At 42.6% G+C, this 21491-nt stretch overlaps 1 protein-coding gene and 1 pseudogene across 5 annotated transcripts in view; one reads left to right on the top strand and one right to left on the bottom strand.

Moving 5' to 3' along the window:
* The window catches only part of NTRK2 (neurotrophic receptor tyrosine kinase 2), a 319680-nt gene that overhangs the window by 180404 nt on the left and 117785 nt on the right, over positions 1-21491 (bottom strand). Inside the window, exon 12 of one of the 5 annotated variants that reach the window (XM_037035697.1) lies at positions 3764-9111. The exons of the other annotated variants lie outside the window; for them this stretch is intronic. Coding sequence (XP_036891592.1) covers positions 9074-9111 — 38 coding nt within the window. The 3' untranslated portion in view covers positions 3764-9073. Of the gene's footprint in view, positions 1-3763; positions 9112-21491 lie in introns of those variants that run through there. 5 annotated transcript variants of the gene reach the window in all.
* Positions 16223-16344, top strand: LOC118979899 (uncharacterized; annotated as a pseudogene).

Genomic DNA, 21491 nt, shown 5'->3' with positions numbered 1-21491 from the left:
CAGATGTATGGGCAGGTTAAAGGGACAAACAAAGAAAGGTGAAACACTGGAGACTGACCACAGTGGCTGAGGAAACAGATGAGGAAAAGGAGAAAAGAGGGAGCCCATCTTGAAGGACGGCAGAGGTGACAGATGAGCCCTGTCTGAGATGAGCCTCCCCTGGTGGAACTGAGCAGACATATCCTGACTTCTCTCCTCCACTGAAGACCTGGTAGCCACCCAATGTTCCAACCCACCAAGAAGCCGGCATGGCACCAAAGTAAAACGTGGCGTGCGATTCCACTGTGTTTAGAGGAGGATGGTGGAGAGGTGGTTGGTCCCTCCAAAGCCGGAAGCCTAAGTAAATGCAGAGATAAAAATCTGTCGAGGGAGTGATCTCCCCAAACCCTAACACACCCCAATAAGTTATGGCTTAGTTCATTTAAAACCTAGAACTCCTCCAAACATAGAGCGGTGCTGGTGACTGGTGACTGGTGACTGGTGACTCTTACCACCACCCCTCAGAGTTCAAGGGTCTTCACTGAAATTGCATGAACTTACCTGAAGCTGATTTCTAATCCTTAGAGCGAACAGCCACGGCTTACATTTTTATGTAGCAGTTCAGCAAGACTAATTACCGTACAGTGAGAATTACTGAAAACAAATGGAAGGGTGGTGGATAACAAAAGAGGTATTTCCTTGCCTCCTGGGAAACAGAATAGAAATTCTGAAAGATGAGAGGGAAGGAGAGAACTTATTGTCCCTTAGTTCACCGTCAGGTAAAGACTTTAATTCAGTAGGCGCAGGCCCTAGGGTCTTGTGGTGTGTGAGATGAGACTTGACCAAATAAGCATGTGCCCTTGGCAGCCTCTTTCAGTCACCAGCTGCCAAACAGGAAAGTCGGGGATGGGAGCCTCGACATGACTGAGCTGCTTAGATGCTGCTCTGTCTTGTGTTTCGGAGGCAAGGAGCAGCTCAGGCATTTTCTGCCACCTTGTTCCAATGACTGGACCCTCTTCATGCTGGTGACAGGATACGTCCTCAAACATAACTCCCCACCATGCCCCTTCCACCCTACGCCCACCCAGGCAGTTTCCCTCCTCATCACTCATCTTGGTGTTGGGACTGCTCCAAGTGAATAGGAAGTGAATTCAAGTTCAAGAGTAGTGAAAAAATCCACTTTAGAACAATCAAAAACAACACATCCATCTTCAGTTACAATGGACAAAACAAAAAAACATGCTCTTGGTTTTCATTAGTTAGTTAGTACTAAGTAGACACTTCCTGCAACTTCTCTATTTCATAAGGTAAGATTTTGAAATCAGGTGCCCATTTCAGTATTGGGCCCCGTATCTGCGAGTCAAAATCTTCAGGGCTCGGTTAGCGGCACACACAACCAGGGGCTTCCTGGGGCAGCATGTGCCTCTTGGTGAGTGAAGTCCACCTTACCTTTGTGCTTTGCCATGGCAATAATCTCTGCTCAACTGCTAGCGATGGCGAGAGTGACCCCTGGGCCCTTGCATGGCCCTGAGAGTGTCCTAGGCATCTGCTGGACTCACCCCAGGCTCCGCCCTGCTTAGAGGTCCAACCCATACAGGTTAGTTGCTCTGAGCTCTGGGCCTTGAGCCAGCCTGCCTGAATTCAAATCCTGGGATTACCACTCATCAGCTACATAACCTGAGGCAAGGCCCTGCATCACTCTGTTCCTCAGTTTCCTAACATTTTAAACAGAGGCAAGAGTATCACTGGCCTCATAGGATTGCAGGGAATGAATTAATACATAAATAAATTAATACATTAAGCTATGTTTCAATACTTAAAACATAACGTGCTCGGTATGTACTGAGAAATCAATACCCATTAACTATTACTCTGTGTCTTATACTCAGTGGTATATCTTGCTTCAAAAGTGTTAGAAAAAGTACAGGCAATAGTAAAAGTACCTTAAATTAAGTGTTGGTAAAACTTCAGTGCCACTTATTTATAAAGATTCAACAACAGCAGAAAAGCCCAAATTACAAAATATCATTAAATAAATAAAATTTTATTACTTCGAACATGAAGTAGCTCCAGCCAAGCCAATCCCGTGTTGCCTACAACAGCCTTTATGGGAAACCTCCTTGGGAAGCGCAAGAGAAAATTCTATTGTCATTTGTAGCTTGTTGCCTCTAAACACTTGTTTGTAAGGCCTGAGGGAACTTGAAATAAGTCTTTTCTTTCAAGCAGTCTCTCAGCCAATTCATTTGTTACTTTTATTCTTAAATAAATAATTCCACATGGAGAATTCACAAGTTTAAGTAGATTCTATTCAAAGGATCGAAAATTCTAAATTCATAAAGTGAGAACAAAAAGACAGGCCCTATTGCAGATATGTCCTTCAATGCTCTTTCCTCTGGAATCCTGAAAATACAGAGTGCCCTTCAAACTCACCAGATAATCATCACACAGGCCCAAACACAGTGTGCTATTATGTCATTGATATCAAACCTGAGGTAGGGCCAATGCACAAGACTCACCAGGGCAGAAAGAAGGTCTAGGAAAGCCATCGTGTTGACTCCTGAGAAAGCTCCCAGGTGGCATTCTTGGGGACACACTCAGAATGACCAGTGAGTGAAATTCCCTTTCATTTGGACTCCATTACCTGTGCTTACACAATCACCACATAACCCACACATGGACGTGAATCTGTGTGTGTCACAGACACTCACTGAGAAATATCCAAGTTCAGTGCAAACCTCTCTCATCTCTTGTAAGAGCCCAGTGAGGAGGTGTGATTGCCATTATCATTACCTCATTTTGCAAATGAGGAAGCCGAAGAATGGAGTGGTAAAATGACATTCTCAAAGTCATTTAGTTTGAACATAGTCTGCATCCAATGCCTACTGCCTGACGTTGTTATATGACCTCCAAATGGCCAACAAAACCTCCCCTCGGCAAGGCACATTGAAAAGGGCACTCAGAAAAAGGCTAAGTCACCAGCAGTAAACAGACTCTTGAGAGAGAGAGTCTGTGTATCTGGCTTGGTAAGACATCCGGTCATGCTGGATCCGTTTTCCAGTCCCTAAGTCTTTCATTTGGAGTAATACTCTTCCAAGGTCACCAGAAACAAGCTCAAATGAATCAGAGCTGAGGCCCCACAAGCCTTAATGTTAGCTCCTATCTTAAAAGGGGACAAAAAAAAAATTAGGAAAGGACAGTGTGGCCCAATGGGGGATGAAAAGCAAAGGAACAGGAAGTATGGGCACTGTGTTAATAGTTATGATTTGATAGTTTCTTTTCTCTATGTCCCTTTGTCTTCCTCAATCTCCTCATCCATGAAAGTACAAGTTCTGTTCATTTGACCAGAGTCCCTTACAATGGAGGGACAGAGCACCAGGTGTGTCCTCTTATTGGGATCTGGGTAATTCTAAGTTTTTAAAATACCAAAGGACTTAGCCACGGAATGTAGGGTTTGTTTCTCTTTTTAAATTTCCTGGAACTCTTTGTTGTCTTTTTAGTATTGCCTTTTCCCCAAATGAAAATATACCTGAGATTAAGAATCAGTAAACAATAAATGTATAACTCACATTAATGGAAATTTAAAAGTTCCTTTGGGGGAGATTGAGTCCAGAATTTGTACTAGGTTTGGGATTCCCCCACCTAACTCTCCATGACATTTCTCATACTCTTTCTTCTAACACCTTTACTCCCGGACACCACCAAGGACCCACAGGGTGATGAGTTATGCTTGAGGAAGGTAGGTGACGTACACAAGGCCCTGGAGAGAATGCAAGACACATGGAGATGAATTATAAAACTTTATTCGCTTGTTAAAAAAATGAATGCAGCAAGTACATTTATGATCTATCCACATGTTAAAACAGAACTTAAAAATGAAGTAAAAAATGATCATCCACTATTTACAGGAAGTATGAAAAAATGACTTTATAACCCAGAACATTGTGGAGAAAAAACAGGCCATGAGAGTGGTTCACAGGCTGCCTGTGGATTACAGCAAATGGATTCCAGCGTGAAATGGGGGACACTCAAGGATTTGCCTTTCTCTGGAATCTCTTCGTATTTTCCCTTGTACTTTTTTTCTTGTCAGCTTTACTGAGGCATAATTGACAAATAAAATGGCAGGACATTTAAAGAGTAGAGCACAATGATTTGACATACATATACATTGTGAACAGAGTCACTTGCTATTTTATATTTGTTTATGCCCTCTTCTTAAATGGACTGTCTTAAAATAAAAGCGAGAAACCTTTGTTCTTCTCTTTACTTCTCATGCAATTTTTTCATGAAAAGTATGACTCCAGACACAGCTAATAACAACCTGCCCTGGGTGCCCATGAATGACCATCCCAAGGCTCCATTGAAATACTAGCCCGAATTAAACTCAGAGTGATCTCACTGTCAAAATCAGATGGCTGGGGGCTCCTTTGGCCCTGAAGAGCAAAACAAGGAAATGGACTGCCTTGAATGGAAAGCTGACTTCTGTGACAGCTGTTTCTGTGTCACTTTCTGGGTTGGGGACCTGGTTAATTCAATGTGGCAGCTCCTCACAGGAAATGACATCCCTGCCCTATCCAGGAGAGTCCTTAACCTTCCCAGGTCCCCCCAAATAAGCCTGGCATGGTTCTCAGGTATTGTAGGTGCTGTGTCTGTGACACAGCAGAGCACACGTCACAGGATGCCTACTTCTGTCCTAGTTTTCTTAGGGTCAAGTCTGCCAACTGGCACAAACCCAGGGGGCTCTTCTAGATAGGAATGGCACAGCCCAATGGCTGGATGGAGCTACTCATGAAGACCCCGGATTACATGGAACTGCTTCCCTTCCGTTGCTCTCCCTCTGCACCTGGAGTCTAGGAAACAAGATGAAATGAGCTCCTATTGTTGTGTGAGATGAAAGCCAAGGAAGGTGCTATAGACAGCGGGCACTAGAGCAGGAGAGAGTCTAAGTCACCCACCCATTCTCTAACAGAGTGAGAGAAGAGTTAGTTCAGTTTCCCCTGGGTGCTTTGATTCCATTCCATAAGGGGGTAAAAAAGGTGTGTGGAAAGCAACCAATAAAACAAAAATAAACTCTCAGTTTGTCATGGAGTCAAGTTAGAATGCTAGATAGAGAGAGGGAGTAGAGGAGAAAGGAAGGCGGGGTGGAGAAAGGGAGGGAGTTAGGGATTTTAAGAAAATAAAGAGAAAAGAAAAAGCAGGAGAAAAAGCAGGAGCACCTCCATCATACTCACCCTCACACCTGGCCATGAACTGAATTTGCACCTTGAACTTCTTGAGCTGTTTGCTCCTTAAACAGTTGAGTAATGGAGGCCTCTGCTCTGTCTAAGGAGGCACTTTTAACCCTAACCCTCTGGGTGTAATTCAAGGTTACTCGAAGAGTGGAACCCAAAGCCCACTCCCTCTGTGCTCTGTGTTGTAAGGCTGGGGTTATTTAATTCTCATCTTTGCTCTCTACTTTTGGAAACGGCATGTAATAGGTCAAAAATGATATTAGTCTCTGCTGGAGATTAGGAGTGAAACCCCTGAAGTGTCTTTCAAGTCTGTGGGGATTCATTCTTCCTGTTGAGATCTAGACCTTCTTCGCTTCTTTGCTTCTTTGGCCTCAGACTGATGTCTCGTGTGATGACAGTGGGAGTCTCTTAGTCTCTCTCAGCTGCCTTGGAGGGTCTCACTGGGACCAGGTTCAAGATACAGGACCTGAACCAAGACTCTTGAAATTGACACAGCTGTGCTCCATCTGTCAATGGCCACATTAGTACATTAAGGACACCCATGAAAAGGGGCTGCTCTCTTTCCCCTGACCTTGGCTGCACCTGCACAGGCCAGGCAATATGGACACTGGTGAAAGGAGTCACATCACATAAAACAGGAGAAAGGACTCATTGGATTGCCTCTGGCCACATGGAAGTGAGGCCAATTAGGGGGTAAAGGGCACACACTGATGCAAGAGAGTCTCAGGCAGGGGGAGAGGGCCCAGTTCAGCATTGGGTGGAAGGCACAGGAGAGCCCCAAAGGTACATGACGTGCTGCAGATCCTGGAGGTGCTAGATCCAATGGAGATAACGCTCTCCATGGCAATGCTGGGAAGATGTTGGCAAAGGACGGAAGGAGACATTGAGAACAATGATCTTGCTTTAAGACAAAAGTAACAAACTGGCAGCCCACAGAATTGTTTTGTTGGCCTACATAACATTTTAAAAATAACTGAGTCAATTTTTTTAAAAATAGGGACATTTCACATAAGAGTCCAGGTTTCAGGTGTCTCATAAAGAATCAGAAGATTTGGATCCCTGGGCCCACATTCCCAGGAGGCAGGAGTCGGCTGGGGCTGCCTGAGAGCTGCCGCTCTGGATGGACACCCACCCAGGGCACCTTGTTCATTTCGGGTACCTGCCTGGTACAGAAATGCCTGGTCCTTCCTGGAGGGCGACAAATGCGATTTCAGCAAAAACACTGCCTGTCCTTTACTGATGTTGCAGAAATATATGATACCTGTCACTAGGAAGTTCGAAAAGGATTTCTTACAGGGACAAAGAAAGCAAAAAGAGGAAAGGGGGTGGTCTAGAGTACAGACTTGAGAAGCTATGATACTGACTGTGATCTCCAGGGCTTTAAAAAAGTAAAAAGTAAGGAACTCAAGAACCGTATGAAACAATTCCCTAACAGCCTGCTGTTTTCCTCGTTCCCTAGGAGATGTCAACTGCGGTTTGATCCATTAAATTGCCTTATCTGTCCACTTCTCTCCCTTTTAAAACAAGTATCTACCCCGCCATTCTTCCAGCTGTTGAGTACAAATATCCCTTTATTTTTCCTTTTGGGTCTGGGAAACTTTAAAAATAGGCCTCACACAATTCACCCCCCTTTTAATGGCTCCATGGATAACATAAAAGCTTTTTAAAAATCACCAAATGGCTGATATTTAAGAACCCGAGCTGTCCTGACAGCCTCTGCTTGGCTTCCCGTTTGAATTTCATTTTTCTTCCAGGGTTCAGGATTTCTGCAATTAGCTGGCCTCTGTGTAAATCAACACCTTCGGGAAAGATCGGCATCTAAGTAGTGACAGGAACTGTCACTTAGCAGCAAGCAAGAAAATGGAAATTCAGATAATATCCAGACCTCCCCATACTGAGGGCCAGCTGCCCTAACACTCAAATGTCCTTCTGGTGAAAAAACAGAAAAACTTTTGAAAATGAGGAACCTGTTCCGCTTTGGAGAAACTGCCCCTTTCGGGCCTGGGTATGGAATAGCCACGTGAAGTGCTGTGATCCATAGGTTTCTGTGCAGTGTCGGCATCAAGCAATAACACCATAGTTAGTGGCTAAGGTAAGAGACAGAGTTTAAAATATCCATCATGAACAATCTTTTTATATCAAGTGGTACCTAAGTGGATTCTGGTTTATTAAGCATAATACCTTGGTTACAAAGGATTCAAAACATTTCCAAACATGATAGACCAGTTAAAAATGTATGCATCCTTAAAGCTGAACTGTAAAATTTGTGTAACTATTAAAAAAATTTGTTTAAGTCAGTAACTTTCTGATTCAGCCATGGAGTCTTTGCACATGTCTTTTTTTTTTTTTACGTTCAATATTATTTTGTACTGGTTTCAGGTGTACAGCATAATGGTTAGACAATCATATACTTTATGAAGGGTTCCCCTCAGTATTTCCAATACCCACCTAATGCCATACATAGTTATTGCATTATTAATTATATTCCCTATGCTGTACAGCGCTGACTGTATTTTCAAAGGACATGCTCCAGGCCTGGCTCTGAAGTTCCCTTAACAAGAAGGGTGTGAGGTGGGGTGGGGTAGGGCAGCCAAACCTGTCCTCTGACAGGGATCCTACCTGGCACAGACTGAGCAGAGTGTACAAGGGTCACTGCCATGGCCAAGTGAGTGAAACAGGGATCCATGGTAAGACTAAGGCAGGGATGCAGGATTCTGTGTCTGTAAGGCTGCCCTCTCAGCAATGAAGCTGGACAATAGAAAGCACATATTCATTAGCAACCTGCCCCCTCTGTGCTGCTGGGGTCAGAAGAGCTGTCCTGCCCACGAAAACCCAGTGGTACTGTAGTGTGTGGTAGGGAAACTACCCTACTTACAATATCAACTCCTGCTCACAGCAGGCCAGCCATTCTGTGTGCAGGCCTTTTCAGAGTAGAAAAGCTGCAGTTCTGTTATGGGAACAGCATGAGAGGCTGTGGCCTTATCACTGGACAAACTTCTGAAACGCAGATGAACTGCAGAGGGCAAAGGAAAGGACATATGCACCATATGCATATATTTCACTCCTCTAGTTATTCTGAAACCGACTACAGCTAACATGAATCTATAGCCCCCAACCAAATTGCTGCTGCTGCTGCTGCTGCTGCTTCTTTAAATACATAAATACCAGCTAATCTAGTCTTTAAGAAAGTCTTTAAAGAAACTTTAAGGAGGTCACTAGCATTGATTGCATGGCTCTGGACCTTTATTATGAGGAAGAAAAGAACCTCTCGTGACATCCCCAAGTCCCCACAGTGACACTCTATATGCTCTTTTAGCTGTTGTGTTGTAGATGAAAAAAATTAGACCTTCTCAATTCTGTGCTGATTAAACAGTAGAACATGATGCTAAAATACTGGTTACATGGAGATTACAGTTTAGTGTGCACCCACGTATACCTGTCCCTAAATTTAGATTTTTTAACCTTGTAGTTCATCTTTAATAAACAGAAACAATAAAAAATCAAATATATTTCCAGTATGGTCACACAGCACATCCCTCAGAAGAGAAGCACAGTTCAGTGGAATTTCAATTCAATTCTGTATTTGAACGATTGTAAGAACAGAAGAGAAGCATTAATTTAAGATGTTTTCTTGTGTCTCTGCGTTGCTGCCTGTGAGCGGCCTCAGCTCTGGTGTTCCCCAATCACAGCTCGCGATCTGCAGGCTTCACCCAGCACCTCCTGCAAACACCGCCCACCTCCACCAGAAAACCCCAGGTAAGCAGACTTCTGGGAGAAGCCAAGGCCCACCCCAAGAGTCCAGCTTACAAGGCAGCATCAACCAACATGCACCACAGCCCCTTCCTCTGTCTTTTCCTGTATTTCAGCTACCCATCCAGGGGGATCTTATGAAACAAAACAAAACCTAAAAGAAACACAAAATGAAATGTAAGTCATGCTGAAAAGAAAAACCAACAGAAATTCACATGCAAGTACAATCACTTTTAAAAGAATGTAATAAATAAACATCCAAATTAAGTCACAACATGGAATATGCTTTAAAACATAAAGTGATATGCAATAACAAAACAGAAATGGGGAGAAAATGTGCATCTCATTACTGAGCAACTTCGCTTTAAACTCAAAACCGATTTTGCATGGCACATGGGACATGGGAAAGAAACAAAGAATTCTGCCCACAGCTCCACCCACAACGGTATCACATATTACATTCATATTTTAAGTAGGAGAAATCTGAATAATCAAGATGACCCCTGGAGAATTTTCATGTATAGGGAAAACCAACAAAACCCAACAAGAAATATCAACCATAATCCTAATTCTCTTTCCCCATCTAATTTAATCAAGTTATTTCTAAAATAAATGATACATTACTCAGCAACCAAACCAGAGAATTGGATGCACTTAACGGGTGAATTACTGAACCACACAGAGGTTTAGATTTTTTTCCAGGAATCCTAATAGTCAATAAATAATAAATTAATTACCTGAAATGAATCAAGCACCACAGCATATATATGACACACACATATAGAGAGATATAATATCCATTATATCACATATGATATATAACACATGGCATGTAATATGCTGTACATATCTTAAATATCATAAATAAGACATATAGCTTATATGTATGCATTTTACATATAATATATACAAAACATATTATATGTAATACTTAGTATGCATTAACTCTACAAACATTTACTGAATACAGGCCAAATCACAGACACTGTAATAGATGACACAAAAATAAAGAAAATGAAGTTCCTCGACCGCAAGTACTTCATTGCCCCACAGCTGGAGAAAGCTGAGCAAACAACTCACAACAATAAAGACCAGCTAATCTAGTTTTGTGCCAGGCTCTCTTCTAAGTTCTATGTCCAAAGTAGCTCTTTTAATTTCATAATCGCTCTATTAAAAAAGGTTCTATTATCGCTTCCTCTTTAGGGGTGAGAAAACCGGGGCCCAGAGAGTGAAGTAGCTTGAAGTCTGACACTGGTAAGTGATGGAGGTCAAATTCTGAGCCAGGAACTTGGATTCCGTGGCCACAACGCCATGTCCCTGTGCACGGAGGACAAACTCCCTTCCAGCTTGCCCATAAGAACCCAGCAGGAACAGGGAAGATTCCCCTGTTACATATAATTCTACGTGTAATTTGCATGAATCTTCATCAGATTCACAAGTGACAAAATAGATCATGTCATGGTAGAAACCACCCAGAAGTTTTCAAGTTCAGCTTTGAAAGGCGCTTCTGAACAACCCCTCCAGACTCTCGGTCTCCCTCAACCTGGTGTCTGGTCTGCCAAGTGCTGGTGGCATCTGCCTGCAGAGCTGTAATTACCCCCACCAAGCTGCATCATCATTTACAATAACATTACAGAGCCTCGTCTTCATGGCATTTCTGTCTCCTGCCCTTCCTAGTCTCGGGAAGAGGACTCAGTATGGACGTCAAACAGGGTTTTTGGATTTGAACAGCCACAAAGCACTAAGAACTTAGGAGGTGCACAGGGGCACTGATTACTTCTCCTTCATAACTCTTCCTACTGTCTTTTTAAAAGTTCAGCCTCCAGACAGACAGACATAGGCTGCACCAGTTTTGAGGGCGCTATGGCATGTGGGACAATCGTGCCAAATGAACCAACCAAACCCTTTAATTCTTTCATCAGGTTTTGAAAGGGTGATTCTCAAATCCCTTCCCACTGAAACAATAGGATTAATACGGGGATGTCAAGTTTGCCAATAAAAACAGGAGAAACTTGGTGATACAAAAAGAAGACGTCACCCCCAAACAAAAAAGATTTGTTGATGCAATATACTAGATCCTGGGCATTTGGCACATGAACTCTAAGAGTTCACTGATGTCAATGTGTGTATAGCAGGAGCCAGGCCACTTCTCCTTGGCTTCTATTTGACAATTTCCTCCCCAGTGCTCCTCCAGGCTCTTTAATATTACAGTTGGGAAGCAATTTGCTTTGCTAGACACCAGCTCTTCCGGACTGCCATGCACTCAGGGAACAAGGGGCATGTGCCCCTATTTAAATTGATGTCCACTCTTCCACTCCCTTCTGCTTTGCCTTTTGTGACACATCCTTCTCAAAGAAGCATACCTTGGCTCCGTGCACCCTTGTGGTAAAAAATGAGCGAAGCCACCACAGAAACACAGGCAATGTCTTCCTTATGAGGAAAACCATCCTGTCACACAGAGAAGCAATGCGCAGTATCTGCATGCAAACTGTCATTGCCACCTCCCTGCAGCTCAAGGACAGCAAGTCAGCCTCCTCTCCGCACCTTTGAGCTCCACAGACTGTCGATGCACTGAAGATCCACCACCATATACTGAAAAATGAGTTTGATTTAAAGATTTGATCTTTTTATAAGGAAATGTACCCAAGGCTTCATATTTGTCAGGGATCAGCGGTCAAATTCAATCGGGGCCCCCACCTACCTACCAGGATCTCATGACTTTTACCCTCTTACGTTATAAGAAAACTCAAAAGAGGGGACACAAAATGATATAAAACAATAGATAATTATTTTCTGCTGGTGAGGGGGAAAGTTTTTAGACCACAACAAATGGCTGAACATCTTGTGGGTTTAGCAGCCAAACGAGCTGTCTAGCTTCTGAGCCTGAAATATAGCTATTTTGACAATGTGACATTCTGAAGCATTTGCAGCATTCCGATGGTGCATGGTACTTATTGTGAGAACAGCTCCTTTATCAAAAACAACCTTGGAGAAACTTTGCCACCGCTGCTTCTACTAGCTGAGCTAAATCAGAATGAGATAAAGGAGATGCTGTCTGAAAACACGAGGTGAAGTTGAAAGCAGAGAAGAAAAGCCGGGATGTATATCCTAAAACTCAGTCCCTGCTATTTGCTGATTTCAGATCTGCTCACTGACCTCTTCAAAGGGAAGGGCTGAGGGCACTGAAGGTCACCAAAGAAGCACTGTGCTTTCTTTATCATCGGCTTCCGACTCATTAAGATGTATTTACATTCAAACGTGCCCACATTTTCCTCCTATTACTCAGAAGCAATCAGCCATAAAATGGCAAGGATCTGCAGTACATTTAAATTAACAGCAATTTATCTGGAGCAAAAAGGAAAACTGCTGAGTCTGAAAGGAAGCGAAGGGAAAAGAAGAAAGATGCAGCTGCTATCTGAAAAAGCCAATCTTACCACATTTGTTATTTGGAGACTTCAAGTAGAAAACTGCCAACTTGGGTGTCTGATTGGCAGGGGACCTCTTGGAAGCCGGTGTGGTGCCTGAGGTGACAGTAGAGTGGCTGACCTTCATTGGAGAGCAAAACAAATGCTCCTTGAGCCTTCTGGAAAATGTTTACTAGGTAAAATCAAAGGATAAGCTCTTGTGTTCTCATAACATTAGGTGCCTGAACAATAGTAGGTGCAAAATGTTTTTGTTTTCCATCGCAAAGTGGGACTTGAGCTAGGTGCAATTCTGCTCTATTTCAGCACTACTTGTCCTGATTTTACATTTGGGGGACATTTAGTATCTGTTGGTTCTTGCACCAATGAGCTATTACTGTCATGCCTTTTCTGTTCTATAGGGGACTCACTCAATCCACATGGCCATGGTGATATGTCTAAGGTCACCTGAATGAAATTGATACAGGATACAGCCAAAGGGGGGGGGGGGCAAAATAGATTTGGAATGGTGTCCAGAACTTAAAGTGTATAGGAATATTGGAGAGACATATTATTAAGATGTCCTCACCCCCCACCCCTAGGTGTCAGTTGGGGGAAGGGACAAATGGAGCAGGGCCACTGAGAGTTGTTTTGCATAGCAACAGTTTTGCAGCTAACCTCTGGAATGGTCATTTAACATATCTATAACCTTTAACCTGTTTCATAGATATGTTAAATAGCTGTGGCCAAGTTTTGAGCCAGGGAGAAGTGATTGGCTTCTATCCAGGATGTAACTGGGGGCTGATGCTCTGAGACAGTGCCTGCGTGAGAGCTTGGAATGGACTGGCTCTAGGGCATGGGCCCATACTTGCCCAGGTGAAAAGGGAGAGCCACGCTGTTTTGGAAGAAGGCAGAGGCAGCAGCCATTGGAGGGAGAGCCATGTGGCTTTAGCAGAGTAAGGACCCCCCTCTTGGCGAGGTGAAGGAGAAAGCTACGTGGTTTGGGGCAGGATGTACACCCCTGTAGCCAGAAAGAGAGAGCCACACGGTTTCAACAGAGTTAGGACCCCTTCTTGCAGTCATGAAAGAGAGAGCCATGTGGTTTTGGCAGAGTGCAGACCCCCTCTTTCCCAGGTGAAAGGGAAAAACATGCAGTTTTGCCAGAATGGAGATCCCTGCGGCCAGGTGAAGAAGAAAGACAGGTGCTTGTGGTGGAGTGCGGACCCCTGCAGCTTTGGTAGAAGAGGCCCACGCGGCTTTGGGGCGCTCCCTTTGGCCGAGTGGCCTGGAAAGCAGGAGAGACTTTGACTGGACCTTGGTACAAAGAACTCTTGCCAGTGGAAGGTGCCACATGACTCTGGATTAATTGGAGATCCTGCCTGGACAGGCGACACAGCCCACAGTGCCAGTGACCTGAAAAATAGACGTGTGCTCTTTTCCTGATTTACGGTACCCAGAGTTGGGTCAGTGGGAGAAGGGAGTGCTGAAATGGTGTCAGCAGAAATTCCCCAAATTATGAGTTTAGGTCCTGGTGCTTCCTTCTCTGTGTTGATTCTACAAGTTCCTTAACCATCTTTAAGACACCCTTTTTGCTTCCTAAGGATGGGCTTTGTACATACACCATGTCTTCTTCTAAGATCTCCATCTACCAAGTGATCTCTCCTTATAGAAACCTTGACCATTCTTGAAGGTCCAGTGCAAAAGAGGTCTCCTATGAGTATTTAGTTCATGGGCCTCTTAACTTCTAGGGCATTCTCTTCCATTCATTCACATAGCCTTCTTTCAAACCTTTTGAAAACTTGTATTTCTTTTCTTTTTACTTCCTGCATCCCAGACTGTAAGCCACAGAAGGGCAGAGAGAACAAATCTACAAGTCTTATGTGCCCTACTCTGCCTTGCACAATACCAAGGGCTGAATGCATCTTACGTTTCAGAATAGTAATGTCTAAACTTTGAGTTTTATTGGACAATCGTGATGTGCTCAACGGCAGAACCAAAATGGGAGGGAGGGTGCAATACAGTGTAGAATCTATTGTTTTTCATTGGTAACAGGGTTAGTCAGATCACTTCAAAGCTGCTGCGCAGAATTAAATATTTCCTCAGAAGTATATTGAAGGTTACAAAGTTAGGCACGTGGACACCCAGTGAGTGTGTGCTTCCTGAGGCATTTGAAGCTACTGGAGAAAAGGTGACAAACTGAGTTTACTTTAATTCTCATGATGATCAAATACAGTGGCTGTGGGAGTGAGATGAGGAAAGTGGGTGTCCATTTGTTAGCTGAAGATAGAAACTAGAAATAAATGGCTGAAGATGGTCAGCAAGGCTGTGAAAGCTCTAGTTTGACTTTGCAAAATGAAGTTTAGTTATGAGCCAAAGATCAAGGCAAAAAACACAAAGTTCTTAGCAAAGCTCAGATGCGTAAGGAAAGCCAAAGCCATTGCACAATTAAAATTAGGGGATTCTAAGGAGGATATGATGAATCAGCAGGGCCTGATGACAAGTGTCCAAGGGCTCAACCACTGCCCTGTCAGGGACTTTGCATGGAATGGGCAGTACATCCAAAGACTGATGCCATTGCCTCTACCTGTGGAGTTGCCTACAAATAATGTAATGGGGTAAGAAAAATACCATGGAGTTCATGACTTGAGGGGTATTAAGACATTCAAAAGGCTTTCATAGCAACCACACTGAGATATCCAAATCAATGTAGTATTCTCCTGTGGGTGTGTCTAGCCTCTGGCTTACTTCAATGAATATGCATAGCAAAATCTGTGGTGTAGCTCTATGCAACATGAAATAACACCTTCTTCAAGACATTGTTTCACAATTCCCAGATCAGGGAGGCTCACCAGTGGCTCAGCATATAGTACACATAAGCCTGGCACTACAAATTTCATTGTAGAAGAGCACTCTTGTTGTTGCTGCTGATAAAGATTTGTGTCTAGATTTGTTTCTGCCAAAATACTCTAGCCAGTGATTCTTCTGAGTATATGAAGCCAGAATACTAGAACCAACAGTAACCAAATAGGGAACAAATGACATAAAACCTATTGCTCAATTCATCTGTAACTAATGTAAAACCTGCAAGAACTTCAAGCACACACAGTGGAAGTTGCTTGGCTCTGCTCAATTGTGGCTGACAGAGCACAGACCTTTGGTGCCTCGCTGGTGCCTTTTACCCAGGACAACCACTAGCAGAAAGCCTACCGTTATCTCAGAATGTACCGCATGGTGCACAGACCAAAATGGATCTGGGAATAAATTTGTAGAAAAGCTAATAATCTATAAAACAAGCAAGAGAAAACAAATGGGCACGGATCAGCCAGTGCCACTCTGATGACCATGATGATAACGATGATGCTGATGGCGGTAATGGTAAAGATGAAAGAGGGAGATAGAAGAAGGAAAGGCAAGAGAAGAAGGAGGACTTAAAGAGAAAGTAGTTGCTGTTGATACATTTGGAAGACCTCAAGCATGTAAAAAAAAAGTGACAATTATTGGAGAGTGACCATAGAGATAATAAGGCCTCAGAGCAGGACTACAAGTCTTTAGCTGATCCTAGAAAAAAAGAGAGTGGGTAAAAATAAAATTGTCCTGGACCACTACTTTTTCATTAGTCACTCTAAATAATACTTGAGAGTTAGAGTCTGAAGATCATTAACATTTAAGATACTTGCTAAGAAAGCAACACGGGGGAGGGGGAGGGAGGTTAGTGAGCATAGTGTCCCTGCCCGCCGCTGCAAAGCTGAAAAGTCAGATCCACTAATGCTTCCAATTAAGCGGATGGAGTGTCAAAGAAATTACCTTCACTGGAATGGAGGCACCTTATAAATCTCACCTCCATTTAAATTACCTATGAGCACAACTGCTTCTTGGCCTTTGGCTAAGATCAAGTATAGTATCTGTTCTTTTCAGTTTAAACTACCTACTTGCACAAGATAATGAAACCTTAGATAAGCACCGAGTATTCCAGAATGCAAAACAAAGATAGGTGGGGTTGATAACTGCAGTGAACTGACTAGGATAAACAAGGAATCACCCAAGAGCAGTAACAAAAAGCAAGGCCTGTGTTCGGTGGGGCCATGGACACCTTAGAAGGTAGGCTGCCATCCTACAACCAGGCACAGAAGGGAAACTGCCGAAGTCCACATTCTGAGGACTTAGCTCCAGCTTTACAAGGAGTCTCGATCATGCAATCACTGCCCAGCCCTGCAATGGTTTTCTCTCCCTCATCCCTGGCCTCCTCCTCACTGCCCAGCCTCCACAAGTAATGAGACTGCCTCGCGCTGTCCAGGGTCCTGCTCCAGGCCACAGTGGGTCGCAGGTGTGCTTCCATGGCTGCTGCAGGCATGAGCAGGAAGCTGCCTGGCTGCAAACATACAGTAAGTCCTCACTAAACTCCATCAACAGGTTCTTGGAAACTGTGACTTTAAGTGAAACAACATATAATGAAACCAATTTTACCACAGGCCAATTTATCTAAATGAGTTAAGTTCCTATGGTGTATTTCTGGTCATGAAAACATTACGAAACTTCTAAGGAAAGACCCAAAACACTTCTTTATATTAAACAATGAAATAAGTATAAGCTATATATACATGTAAAAAGATTAATGAAAACAAACAAGATAATAATTTTTCTAAACAGCTTACTCCAGTTCAGGGTCAAGAGTGTCCAGACAGTGACCCCAGCTGGGAATGGATTCTTTTTTCTCATCAATGTTATAACAAAATGATGTTGAATGAAAGGATGCTATTCAAGGTCCTGTTTCTTGGTATTCATCCTCTTATCCAGAGAAGTGAATGTGCCCAAACTCAAAGACAGGTGAAGATTATGGGGCAGAAAGGAAATCCTTCACCCAAACATGTCCTTCTCTGGTGCCTTTTACCCAGGACAACCACTAGCAGTAGGCCTACCATTATCAGAAGGTACCTCACTAGAACAAGAATTAAAAAGTGACTGTCCTCCACAGAATCTGAGATGTGATGGGAAATGTGGGTTGAAATGGTGGTTTATCCACCCAGTCAGTCTACCTGGGACATTACCTGACACTGCTCTATAAAGCAACATTTAAAATCCCAGATGGGACTCTAATTTAAAGTCCCAGACTCTGCAGAAATGAATCTAACTCACACCCCAATGAATATCCCTTACCCTTCCAAAGCTCATAAGGGCATACTCCAAAATTGCTTAGCAGTCTGGAAGAGTACCGACCCACTCACACCACCAGGAACAGAATCTACACTCCAAAAGTGTTCCAACAAAAAGTGGAATCCTCAGGATTCTGGCACCAGAGACAATTGCTATGCATGCTCCTTGGGAGTAGCCAGTGACCTATTTCAAAACTCCTCAGTTAATCAAAGAGCTTCCTCTATTCTCAACAGGAAACTTGCAATGTGTGAAGTTGACTTCAGGGTCACAGTCTTATATGCATTCATACTGAGGCTGCCTCAGACCCCCCAACTTGACTTAAATTAACCCCACCGTTCTAGAAGCCTCTGCTGTTAGTGACATTTTTATTTGCTCCAAGAGCTCACTTTAGAAAAAGCCTGTGCTGCTATGCCATCACACCTCACTATCCTTACACCTCAACAGTGTCTCAGGACAGCTGAATAACAACCTCAGTGCTGAATAACACAGCAAAACCTCTTTCTGAAAGACGGTTAAGATTTTTTATACTCCTTGACCCTTACATGTGGGAACACAGCAAGTCCCTTCATAATTCTTTGGTTCTTGTACAATTTATACATAAAGAAAACTGAAAACTCTGGGTTCTTAAAAGCATGCCTTTCACACACACACACACACACACACACACACACACACTTTCCTTTTAAAGTAAAGTATGCATGGCAAATATGGCATATCAAATATAACAGCTTGGTTAAGAAATATGACAGCCATGCCAGGAATCAACCAGCACCAAGACACTGAGAAAACAATGCATTCTAGATATTTTAAATGAAAATTTAATGTATGCAAATATCTGAAATTCCTTTAAGAAAAGCTTTCCAAAACCTACAGCAAGTTCTTTGCTACATCAAAGTGATTGAAAGGGAAAGGCTACTTACCTTGTAACCCTACACACGTTCTTAGCTCACAACAGAATCGCCTTTTACATAAGCACAAGAGGCATTCAAAGATGTGATGGATGCACACATTTCCTCATGTGAAAGCAGTAAGAAATTTTAAATGCCACACAGATAAAAAGACAGTATAATTACATGTGCATAACAGGATGACGAGATTATAAATCAGTATTTCTTTCTTTATAATTATGGTCATTTACCATCCATTGTTTAACTATGCAAGATCCTAGAACTTCACTTACAGCTCCCATTGGAATTAGAATTTTAATAAGTACAATCGTCCCACATATTTATTTATCCTCCTTGACAATTGTGTTTTGAAGGATTCATTTCCATGGCAATGCCTGATGGCTGCTGGCTGGCTAGACAGCAAAAAGCAGTCTGAAGCCAGATAGACTTGAGTTTGGATCCTGCCCCTGTCCCTTCTGAGCCCTGTAGTTCTAGCCGAGTCAGGGGACCTCTCTAAACCTGTTACCCAACTCTAAAATGGAAGTGAAAAAAATAGCTGGCATTTTGTGAATACTAGAATTAACATGAGCACCTAATACTGCCCATGCCATATACGGGTTCCTCAGCTCAGGGGAGTTGCTAGCATCATGTCTACTAACATTTAGACAAAGTGTCAAACCTTAGAAATTCCAAAGTAGCCTATTGATTTTTAAAAAAATACAATTGGAGTGTTCCTTCTCATTAAAGATACTTGCGCATTTTACCAAATATGTATGACTTAGAAAAAAATGTTCACGACAATGAACTGTAACCCATAAATAAAATGTGACCTTAATTTACCTTCATTGAGCCTATTTAGGACTCTATTATGAATTTGCAATATAAATTTAAACCAATTAAGCCCTGGCTGGTATGGCTCAGTGGACTGAGTGCCAGCCAATGAAGCAAAAGGCAGCTGATTCAATTCCCAGTCAGGCCACATGCCGGGGTTGCAGGCCAGGTCCCCAGTAGGGGGCATGTAAGAGGCAGCCGCACATTGATGTTTCTCTCCCTCTCCTTCTCCCTCCCTTCCCCTCTGTCTACAGTCTTCTAAAAAATGTAAAGCAATTAGTGACAACATTCTTAAAGCTCACAAGATTGAAATATACCTTCATAAATGCTTGCCTTGTTCCAGAATAGTGTAACTGAATGTTTCTCTCTTTCATTTCCCAATGATCCATCTTCCTGTTTTGTTTTTCTGGGTCACCAAAATGTCTCTCTTGGGAGGATATCTCTCAATCTCACTTTTTCTCTCTCCCCTCATCTGTCTCATTTTGTCCATGTGTGGGTCCTTCTCTCATTTCCAACTATTACTATTTTCTCCTATGAATTGAGAAGAGCCAAGATATATGCTGACTTCATTATTTTTTATTTATCAAGTGGAAGCTGTTTTCTAGATTGAGATACTGATAGGGTGTCCTATTAAAAACTTAATTTGAGTTGTACTTCATTTATGAAAAGTTCTCTCCCTCCCAATCTGTGTTTCTGTGTTTTTTTATTTATTACTCTATTTTTATACAACTAGAGATGAAGAACATTGAAGCTCAGTGTCAAACAGAATAGAAAATATACCATTTCTAAAAATATTATTAGATAATGTGAGCAAGAGAAATATAGAAATTTATAAAAATCTGGCTTCAGGTGTATATCACATACGTCTTTTGTGCAGGGGACTGTCATTTGCATATGTGAAGTGAAAAGAGATTAGTCCTTCCATTTTATAGATGAAAACATAAAGGAAGGAAGGGGCTAAGTGGTCGTATTTTGCTTGACATATGTACATGTTTCACTCATTAATCACACAGTAATAAACAACCTCCCATTATGATGACAGGACACCAAAGTGTAAAAAAAGAAAAATGATCCTGTGCAACTCAGCTCAAAACTTCACAACAAAAACTCTTGAGCTTCCTTTCCAAATCAAAGACCTCTGTTAGCCACCAAGAAGGAAATGCTTCAGGAACCAAGAGGACTCTAAAGTACATGAACCCTTGCTACACAAATGACTGGGGTGTTGCTGGGGTGCTCTTGTCTTATGCACGAGAATAATCACATCTCAGCACATCCCAGACTTCCATTCACAGTCATGGGCAGTGAATTCCAATCCCGCACCCCAGCAGCCACTGCAAATAATTACTTTCAACTGCATTTTCAATCATAAGTCTAAATAGATTCTTTGTCATGCATGAAGAAGTAAAAAGTAACAGTAAATAACTTTGCTTAAAAACTCCATCTTCAGTCTTAGAAAAAGGGTGACCCCAAATGAGAGTTTGAAGCTCTGGGGATGCAGTGGAACCCCAGCTATCAGATCCTCAGTGTGGTCACTTGCGCTCTTTTACCATGTTCAGTAGATAAGATGTCTTTCTATACCGTAATGGTGGCAGAGTGCTGGTAGCATCACTCTGAGTCTGAAGTCTGGCCAGTGTGGCAGATTTCACACCCATGGTGAAAATGTCTGAGAACCATTCCATGAGTCCAGTTCCAAGGCCACAGCCACAACAAAACTTTTGGTGAAAGGATTTTGCCTTTATCCAAAGTTATAGGAATCTACATTTCCACTACTGAGGGATATACATAGTAATCATGAAACCACATCTTGATAGAATTCCAGCTTGCAATTGTCTTAGACACCTGAACAAGCTGCCCCAAAGCCAGAGGAGAGCCTCTAGTCTCAGGTCCTCCAGCCAGAGTTGCTTCTGAGGTGTTGCTGATTTCCTCTAACCCAGCATCTTCCAGCAGCAGCTAAATGAACCAAACCCTAACTAAATTTAACTGGCTAATTGCACCTAAATTACAGTCACAGAGCCCCTTCAGAAGATCCAGTCAATTTCTGGAGGGAGAAAGTAATGTTTTACTATATAATTATAAACTTAATTAACATAAAATTAATTAATTAGAGACTTGGGCTGGTGATGAACACCATGATTTGGCTGCTGTTTTTTGTATTTTCCAGGGGGAGCTAAACCTGGAGAAGAGGACCAACTTGTGCCTTAACTTTATTTTCATCTCACCTCCCTCACCTCTAAGCAAACTGTTAGACGTCTGGTTGATACTAA

This window comes from Sturnira hondurensis, unplaced genomic scaffold (assembly GCF_014824575.4).
Source record: "Sturnira hondurensis isolate 20B ecotype Veracruz unplaced genomic scaffold, ASM1482457v3 Scaffold0022566, whole genome shotgun sequence".
Classification (NCBI taxonomy): domain Eukaryota; kingdom Metazoa; phylum Chordata; class Mammalia; order Chiroptera; family Phyllostomidae; genus Sturnira; species Sturnira hondurensis.
This window is presented reverse-complemented; position numbering and strand designations above follow the sequence as displayed.